The following is a 9221-nucleotide window of genomic DNA, read 5'->3' as shown; positions in this document are numbered from 1 at the left end:
AAATATATTTATGTTTGTGGTTGTAATGTGACAAAATATGGAAAAGTTCAAGGGGTATGAATACTTTTGCAAACCACTGTATATCTGGAAACTCAGGAGAGTGATTGACAGGCAAAATGAAGTTCAACACCTTCCTTTACACCTGTTGTAGCTGATTAACCAGCCTATATGATGATAATCCATCCCAGGGCATGTTCAGCAGCTCAAGGGGCTAGGTTAGGGTTAGGGTTAGGGGCTCAGCTTAAGGGGGCTCAATAAATTTGATGCAGTCAGGTGGAGCTGTTTTCTGAAGACCAACACCAGCTCTACAAAATGCATGCATCTGGAAACATTGGAGAGTGATTTACAGGCAAAATGAAGTTCAACACCTCCCTTTTCACCTGCTTTTAGCTCAAACTTTCTGATGGGTAATTTACTAGCCAATGTAATGATATCCCCTCCCAGGCCAGGTTCAGCAGCTCAAGGGGGCTCAATAAAGTTGATTCAGTCAGTTGGAGCTGTTTCCTGAAGTCCAACACTTGCTTCACAACATGCATGCATCTGGAAACACTGGGAAGTGATTTACAGGCAACAATGTAGTTCATGACCTCCCTTTTCATCAGCCATGTTGCAATTTAATTAATGTTTTGTCTCTCTGACAGCATTTGCACTACTGGGACTGTGCAATAGTTCCCTGTCAGAACATCTTGATATAAGATGCGGCCAGATGTTCCATTTGGTCTCCCCAGTCTTCTCACAACTAGCCAGTTACATCAAAACAAACTACTGAGGGACATTTTTGGACAATGCCTTATATACATGTAACTGAGTTGGACTCCAATAGTGGCAGAAGAACTTTTCCAGACCAATGTCTCTTATACTACCACTGCGAGGTGTACTATATTTTAATAACTTTAAAGACAAAATGGGATCTTTGTTACCTAATTCCAAATCTCTTTTCTCCTGCTTGGATTTTCGTAGGGTGGCCAAATTTGGAAGGTGACTTGGCTCAGGATCTCCAATATCCATCAAATCTGATGCCTTTGCCGATCTCCATACAGCTGGCTCCATCCTTCCCTCACACAGTTTTTTTGAAATCTGTGCACGAAGGCTTCCAGACATAAACCTCTTGGATTGCCCAGTGTGCAGGGAGATTTCAGTGTCTTCGATGGAACACTGGAGCACCATTGGGCTGTTGACCGTTGGCTCTCTGTCACATGTCATTTTAACATGACCTTGACACTCTTTACAGAAGTCTACCATGTCTATGTAGACATATGTCTATTATGTCTAAACAGTGTTTCTTCCATGGTGTGATTTATATTTTAGAATCAAGAAGTCTCATTTAGCTGCATGACTCCGCTCAGAACTACAGTAAAATACATGATTGTAATATGTTAGGTGTGATACAAAAAAACCAAACAAAAAAAACAACAACACTGTCCTCAATTCTTCTTGTGGTGATATCATCCTGCAGAACAGCTGACATTGATCCATAAATTATGCACAACTTTACACAAAAACAAATCTATTGTCTGCATCTTGTGGAGCAGAGGAATCATCACAGCTGAGCTGTTCTGAATTAAATCTGCTGAGTTGACCAAGTTTTTTTTTTCTCAGTGAGCATTAAAAATGTTTCTTAGACATTTTACACATTTTATTCTCCTCAGCTGTGTGTGCGCCTCGCAGGCCTGCGCTCTGTGTGTGTTTACAACTACATGACAACAATATAAACAGTTTACAGACTGGACTGAGGTTCTTTGATCATTTTTAGACTGATCTATCTTCTTGTCTGAGGTTAAATGACTTTCAGTCCCGGGGTTCAGTTTCATCATGGTACAGTTTAAACAATAAAAACTCAAACTAAAATAAAAATCTAACAGCGTGTTCAGACACTCCTTACATCCAGAAAACACAACAGAGTCATATTTCTGTGGATTCAGGTCAGACTCAAGACTTTGTGAGTTAAAACTGTCGACTGAAAAACTTTGCATGGCTGCCACACGTTCTCACGGCAGGTGAAAATTGTGTGTAAATATACGCASACTTTCACGCAACGTTGGTTTTAATACATCCCAAAGTGGGCGTAGAACCTGGCAGTCCAGAACTGTTGGCTCCTTCACTTCAGGACTGAAGTGATTCTTTTTTTTGTCCTCCCCCGCCTCTCTCTCCCACAGAAATCTGCAAAAGACACCATTGGAAATTATCTGTGCTGGACTCCTACCAAAGAACCTCCACAAACCTTGTCCATGTCAGCCTCCTYGTCTGGATCCTGTAAGAGAACAAAAGAAGCCACATTCAATAACTTCAAACACTTACCTGAGAACATTATTCTAAAAAGTCTCTTTTTTCCTTTTCATCAAAAACCTGGAACGAATTCACTGTACAATAAATTCACTTACTTTTTTATTATTTGGTCCTTGTCCTSTTTTTTCCCTCGTCAGTTAAGTTGTGCTGGGTACTCTTAAAAAAACAATCTTAACAGTAAAGCGAACATTATACACAATACTTAAGTCTTAATCAAGTAAGCATCTACATTTATATTAAAATGCAGTTCTGCTCAACTTGAATAAATTACACTGTTCCTATCAGTTTTCAAATGTGATTATTACAACAAATTGTGAACTAAATTGCTTATTTTTTCCTCCTTTATGTAAAACAGCAGACATCGGAGTTATGGCAGTACTTTACTATACCACCAGAGGACGTTTACATTGTCCACCCTACTGAAAGTTCATCTTAAAGTCTCAAAATTATCCAGTATTACTGTTTCCAGGATTTATTGTATCATACAAACCGTGTTTTGCAGATATCAGTCTGTCTTTTTTTCTTGCCTGCTGTCAGGTATAAAGAACAGAATGGCAGAGTTAAAATAGAATTATATTTTAAAAATTAAAAGACTGTAAGGAAAATATGTGACTGTATTATGCATTGACTTGAGAACTGGGCTGAAGTGTTTTCTGTGGAAGACAAATAATTATATACTTCATTTTTGATTTCCCATGTAAACTGAGTACATATGGGTGTTGACAAGCTTCTGCAGAACTTATAAAGCTACAGAAGAGATGTGAAACAACTAAAACATGCATGATTCAACAGGCTGAGACTAAGAATAGAAGTAAAAGATGTTTTTGATGAAACAGTGCTGTCCAATGCTGAACATCTAAAAGTAAAAACCAGACCAAAAAAATAGAAATATTAGTCAGCATCTTGTACAACATGTCCACCAAACACCAGCAGATATCCTTACATTTCATAAATGTTGTCATGCCCGATTTATCAGTTCCACTTACTGCACTCTTAAAAACATTATGTACTGCATTATTCAAAATTTGAAAATTAAACTAAATCTGAATTCTTCTGCATCGTGACATCATTTTATATTTTGCACATGTACTCTCTTTTACGATTTTTTATTATCCAGCTCTGACACCTCTGATGTTTAGACTCGTTAGTATGTTCATTTATTTATTTATTTATTTATTTATTTATTTATTTATTTATTTATTTATTTATTTATTTATTTATTTATTTTACCAGAAAATGAAAGTTAGCATTAAGACTTTTCTTTCATTCGCGCGTCATTTGCGGGTGAGGTGGTGAATCCGGTTCACCTAACAGACTTGAGTTAATACAAATCACTTGGTGATGCTGAATCAGGTTTATGGTTGATTTTCCTCGAATCAGCGTTTCGATTCATTTGAGTCATTATCGTTTCCAGAGATTCTGCTATTTTTCCACCAACAGCTTCCAGTGGACAGGATTCGAATCAGTCGAGTCTTCAGACTCATGGGATCTGATTCAGTTCAATGATTCGATTCATTAACCCTGGTGAACCAGTAACAGACCAGTTCTGCTCCTGATGCTCTCCTTTTCCAGACATCCAGCAGGTAGATGTTTCGATTTCAGGTAAGGATTGTTCGGTACCAACTGAACCGGGTTCCTCCCGACCCTGAWTCTGGTGTCCTGCAGATGTTTTCCGGTCGTTCCTCTCTGTGTTTGGGTTTTATGTTCGGAATTTTAGCTCTGCTGCGGCCTGAAGCAGCGCGCTTTCCTGCTGACATCAGCCGTGGGGACGGAGAGCCTTGTCCGGCGCCGCAGACCGGGTTCATCCGGGTCGATCTGGGTCTGATGTTAATGATCAGAACGTGCTGGTTCTTCTGACTCCATCCTGTGGAGAAACGTTAAATAATCGGTTTGTAATCGATGCTAATGAGATGGAACGTCAGAGTTAGCATTGAAGCTAACGGCTAACYTAGCTTGCCTGCAGGAGGTCGAAGTGTTTTCATAAATTCTTTCATTTAGTTTTTATTAAAAACAACAACATTTATCCTCAGCTTCCTTCAGGTTCTGGGTCTGTAATATGAAGTGATGTTAGGGTTGGACTTTTCCATCATCAGATGTCCAACAGATGATCTGAGAAGTGCTTTAATTAAAATATGAAAACAAAAAAAAAACTGTTTAAAAACAAAATGATTTAACTGAAGAAAAGAAAAGTTCCTCAAATGAAAGAATTTTCAGTTTTCTCTGAACAGAACATCAGTTCTGTACAGGTCCACCAGACAGAACCACCTGGACCCACAGAACCTTATTAACAGACAGAACCACCTGGACCCACAGAACCTTAATAACAGACAGAACCACATGGACCCACAGAACCTTATTAACATGCTTAATGTTGACCCGGTCTGCCACTTATCTAGGTTCTATCTGAGTCTAAACCTGGACCAGAACAGGATTTCAAACTTTTGTCAAACCAAACAGACCAAAGTGACGRGATGATCCAGTCTGTTGTCAACAAGACCCAAAGCCTGGTTCTGACATGGTTTTGAGCTCGGACCATGGTTCTACACTGTTCTGGGTTTGGACCAGGGTTCTGATCAGGTAAATCCACATTGTGCCCACACTTCAGTGGCTGAGGTAGAAAAGAGGACAGGTTCTGGTTTGAACCACATGCAGTTCTGATCTTGTCTGATCCGGTCCGGTTGGACACCCTTAAACTGAAGTCCTGGATCTCTTCATCWCTGGGTTCCTGATCCTCAAAGCCTGGATCAGAGACTCAACCAGGATGTTCTGTTGCTCCTGCCTGAGTGGTCCCATGGGTTCTGTGTAGACTGGGTCCAAAGTTTCTGGACTGAAAGGATCCGACAGGTCCAAGGTGACACAGAGGTGGAACCAGAACAGACAGAACCTGTTCTTTGTCTTCCAGTCCCTGGACGATGACTGTACGCTGGAGGAGGAAGAGGAGGCTSTGGTAGAGGAGGAAGATGACATCGATCAGTTTAATGATGACACGTTTGGAGCCGGGGCCATCGGTGAGTGAAAGTTCTGTTCGGGTTCAGCTTGTAGAAGTTCTGGTTGATGAAGCTCCGCCTCCAGCTGGTTGTAAAGTTGTTGAAGCTCCTTCCTTCCTGTTTCTTGTTGCAGACGACGACTGGCAGGAGGAGCACAAACGCCTCGCTGAGCTGGATGAGCGCGATGGGTTGGGGGCGGGGCTTGGATCAGGAGGAGAGGAGCACCCGACCTCCTCGGACCAACCTCCCCTCCAGTCCTCCCTACTGCCCTTCAGCTTCTCCTCCTCTGCCTCTGGACCACCGCCTCCAGGTCAGTTACATCTTGGCCCGGGTCTCAGGGGTCCAGATTCTGGGTCTCAGGGGTCCAGATTCTGGGTCTCAGGGGTCCAGATGGTTCTGGGTCTCAGGGGTCCAGATGGTTCTGGGTCTCAGGGGTCCGGATGTTTGTTATTAACCTTCATCTCTGCAGCAGATGAGCGAGCAGGAGAACGAGGTTTGGCCGAGTCTTTGGCCCGACTCATCCTGGAGGCGGACCCGGCCATCGCTGGGGTCGGAGCCGCTGAGAGGCCCGGTCCATCTCCTCTGCGTGGACTGGACCCTCCCCCAGTCCAGCCGCAGTCCTCGTCTATCCCTCAGCAGAAGCAGCTGTCTGGACCCTCCTCCTCAGGTGAGCTGACTCCTGTCTGGGTCTTTTCAGAACCTTTGGGCTCAGGTGACAGGTTCTGAGTTGATCTGGATCTGGCTGCTTGTCTTCAGGCCCCCCTCCCTCCATGCTCAGCTACCAGCAGCACCTGCTGCACAGAGGCCCGGCTCCAGTGGCTCAGGTGAACTCTCACAGGATCTGGGACAACAACATGGGCTTTGGCCCGGTCAGCGTCTCTCCTGGACTCTCCACACACATGGAGGTGAGGGACACGGATCAGAACCTTGTCTGACCCCCCAGCTGTGAGCTGAGACTGACTCCTTGTTTCTGGGTCCAGGACAGTCCCCTCGTGTCCATCATCAAGGAGGTGGGGGTTCCTAAAAGACCTCCTGAGGGGAGGCCCGATGAAGGCTGGGCTCTGTCAGAGAGAGTTCCACCTCCTCGCTCCTCCTCCCCTGTCATTGGCTCTCCTCCAGTGAGGGCGGTGCCTATTGGGACTCCGCCCAAACAGCCAATGAGCCACGCCCTGAACCATCAGGTGAGTCTTCTGCCCTCCTCCCAGTGTCGACGGAACTTTCAACACTGAAGTCATGCTGTGTGTGTGTCTCTGTGTGTGTGTTTGTGTGTCTCTGTGTGTGTGTGTGTGTAGATCCACCACCCCACAGCGGTCCACATCAGAGCCCCGGTCCAGCACCGGTACCCCGCTCCGTTCCCGGAGCGTCTGTCTCCTAATGGCCTCCTGAACCTGACTGTGAGTTCCTCCTCTTCCTGTTTACCTGAACACCTGTGAGACATGATGTCATAACGGCTTTTTGTCCCCACCTGGTCCAGAACTCCCCGCTGTGTCGTGGCCCGTTTCCTCCCAGAGTGGGCCCAGTTCTGTCTCAGATCCAGAGAGCCCAGCTGCTCAACTCCCAGGTCAGTACCAGTACCAAGGGTTCACAGCAACAGCTTCTGATCCGGTTCTGATCCAGTGCTGCTGAGGGTTCTGAGTCCTCAGGACCTGAAGGTTCAGAGTCCTCAGGACCTGAAGGTTCTGAGTCCTCAGGACCTGGAGGTTCAGAGTCCTCAGGACCTGAAGGTTCAGAGTCCTCAGGACCTGGAGGTTCTGAGTCCTCAGGACCTGGAGGTTCTGAGTCCTCAGGACCTGAAGGTTCAGAGTCCTCAGGACCTGAAGGTTCTGAGTCCTTGTGTCCATGACTCGGCTCAGGTTCTTGTCAGATCTGGACTTCCTTCTTTGCAGTGAACAGAATCAGAGTTCTGAGCATGTGGACCGGTTCTGATGGGCCCACCTGGACTTGGACTTGAGCCTGTTTGCAGAGATGACWGAAGTGATGTTGTTTGTCTGCAGGTGGGCGGGTTTCCCCGCGGTGGCCCCGCCCCTCCTATGTTACCTGGTGGGGGTTTCAGGCCGTTCTTCGGAGGTCCACCTCTGGCCCACGGACACAGGATGGGCCCACCTCTGGCCCACGGACCCCCCATCCGTCACAACACCACACACCTGCACCCACAGCACCGCCGCATGCTCAGCCAGCGCCTGCAGAGCCGAGGCGGGTCAGGACTGCAGTTCTGGTCCTTTAAGGTCTGTGTTGAAAGGTTCTGAGGAGACCCCCTGAGGTCTGTCTCTGTCCCTGCAGGGACCGCAGCAGGACGGRTCTGGACCGGCGCAGCAGGGACCCCTACAGTAACCTGATGTCTCAGAAGGAGAAGGAGTGGGTCACCAAGATCCAGATGATGCAGCTGCAGAGYACTGACCCGTACCTGGACGACTACTACTACCAGGTCAGACTGAAGCCTCATTCTGGGGTCAGGGTTCTGGTTCTGTTTGGTGAACAGAATCAGAACCCTGACCCGAGTGGGTTGGGTTCTCTTTGGCAGAACTACTATGAAAAGATGGAGAAGCGTCAGGAGAAGGAGCAGGACAGCAGCAGGAAGAAGGAACACACCACCAAGCTCATCACACCACAGGTGGCCAAGGTGGAGCACACCTACAGGCCCGGTAGGACCAGCAGAACCCTAACCRGGTCCAGAGAAGGTCCGGACAGATGTTCTGACAGCTCTTTGTGTGTACAGTTCAGTTCGCCGGCTCTCTGGGGAAGCTGACGGTGTCGAGTGTCAACAACCCGAGGAAGATGATCGATGCCGTGGTGACGACCCGATCCGATGACGAGGTCCGGTTCTGCTTCTCTGCTCCTTCAAGGGTTCTGCAGAACTCAAGATTCTGGTTCTGTTTTTCTCTCTGCAGGAGAAACGAGAGAAGCAGGTCTGGAACAAGAGGAGGCAGGTTCTGTACACAGTGGAGAAGGTGAGCAGAACCGACCCAGAACATCCATTAATAAACATGAGTGGGTTCTAAAGGTTCTGTGACCCGGTTCTCCTGCAGATGTACAGCCTGCTCCTGGAGGTCCAGGACTTCGAGAAGCGCTTCCTTCAGACCCCAGAGGAGGAACGGGAGGTTCTGTTGGAGCAGCACAGAACCAACACGGAGCAGCTGTGCAGCTCACTGAGGGAGGAGTGGGACGACAGGTGGGCGGGGCCTGGTTCTGGTTCTGGTTCTGGGTCTGGTTCTGGTGTGTGACCTTCTTGTGTTCCCTCAGAGTCAGCGATGAGCTGTGTGTGATGATCATGTCGGTGAGGAAGGGCAAGCGGCTCATCTCCAGGCTCCTCCCCTTCCTGCCTTCAACACAAGCCGCCGCTGTCGTCATGGCGATCGCTCGCAACCTCCCAGCATTGGCCAAGAAAGACAAGCAGGAGCAGGTAGCCATTTTTGTTTGTTTGTTGTATTCCAGGCTTGGTGCTCACCTGTGCTGCATGTCTGCTCACCTGTCCAGGTGTTGTGCTGGTTGGTGGAACCGGTTTCTGCTGTSGTTCAGTCGCTGTCAAGCTCCGCCCTCACAGACCTGCTGCAGGAGYTGCAGGGTGGTGAGGGCCAGCTGACCGCCGTTCTGCAGAACAAGGTAAACAAACAAACACCAGTTATGTTCTGTATTGAAATGGATCCAATCAGCTGGTTCTGGTTCTGGTTCTGGTTCCAGTTTGCCGTAACGCTGCTCTACCTGATCCTGGGCGAGGGAGAGAGGATGCAGAGCTCCGACCCAAACTGTCAGCTGATGGACGACAACCGATGGTGAGCCTCCCCTTCCTGTCTGTGCCTCTAACAGAACCTCCTGTAACAGAACCTCCTGTAACAGAACCTCCTGTAACAGAACCTCCTGTAACAGAACCTGCTGTAACAGAACCTCCTGTAACAGAACCTCCTGTAACAGTACCTCCTGTATCAGAACCTCCTGTAACAGAACCTCCTG

General features: G+C 47.2%; 1 protein-coding gene and 1 long non-coding RNA gene across 4 annotated transcripts in view; one reads left to right on the top strand and one right to left on the bottom strand.

Moving 5' to 3' along the window:
- Window positions 1-3786: 3786 nt before the first annotated feature.
- patl1 (PAT1 homolog 1, processing body mRNA decay factor) overlaps window positions 3787-9221 on the top strand; it is a 12102-nt gene continuing 6667 nt past the window's right edge. Inside the window, exons 1-17 of the mRNA XM_014025396.1 lie at window positions 3787-3888; window positions 5189-5294; window positions 5407-5583; window positions 5746-5940; window positions 6030-6178; window positions 6254-6454; window positions 6566-6667; window positions 6748-6834; window positions 7268-7470; window positions 7554-7698; window positions 7795-7915; window positions 7990-8087; window positions 8162-8221; window positions 8300-8442; window positions 8514-8673; window positions 8748-8873; window positions 8952-9043. Of these exons, the coding sequence (XP_013880850.1) occupies window positions 3874-3888; window positions 5189-5294; window positions 5407-5583; window positions 5746-5940; window positions 6030-6178; window positions 6254-6454; window positions 6566-6667; window positions 6748-6834; window positions 7268-7470; window positions 7554-7698; window positions 7795-7915; window positions 7990-8087; window positions 8162-8221; window positions 8300-8442; window positions 8514-8673; window positions 8748-8873; window positions 8952-9043 (2180 nt within the window). The 5' untranslated portion in view covers window positions 3787-3873. The remainder of the gene's footprint in view (window positions 3889-5188; window positions 5295-5406; window positions 5584-5745; window positions 5941-6029; window positions 6179-6253; window positions 6455-6565; window positions 6668-6747; window positions 6835-7267; window positions 7471-7553; window positions 7699-7794; window positions 7916-7989; window positions 8088-8161; window positions 8222-8299; window positions 8443-8513; window positions 8674-8747; window positions 8874-8951; window positions 9044-9221) is intronic.
- LOC106529875 (uncharacterized) overlaps window positions 9050-9221 on the bottom strand; it is a 6432-nt gene continuing 6260 nt past the window's right edge. For 2 of the 3 annotated variants that reach the window (XR_001311697.1, XR_001311698.1), the window contains one exon: window positions 9050-9215. This is a non-coding gene — a long non-coding RNA (uncharacterized LOC106529875). The remainder of the gene's footprint in view (window positions 9216-9221) is intronic. The other variant, XR_001311706.1, reaches the window with a different exon arrangement.

This window comes from Austrofundulus limnaeus, unplaced genomic scaffold (genome assembly GCF_001266775.1).
Source record: "Austrofundulus limnaeus strain Quisiro unplaced genomic scaffold, Austrofundulus_limnaeus-1.0 Scaffold473, whole genome shotgun sequence".
NCBI classification, from domain to species: Eukaryota; Metazoa; Chordata; class Actinopteri; order Cyprinodontiformes; family Rivulidae; genus Austrofundulus; species Austrofundulus limnaeus.
This window is presented reverse-complemented; position numbering and strand designations above follow the sequence as displayed.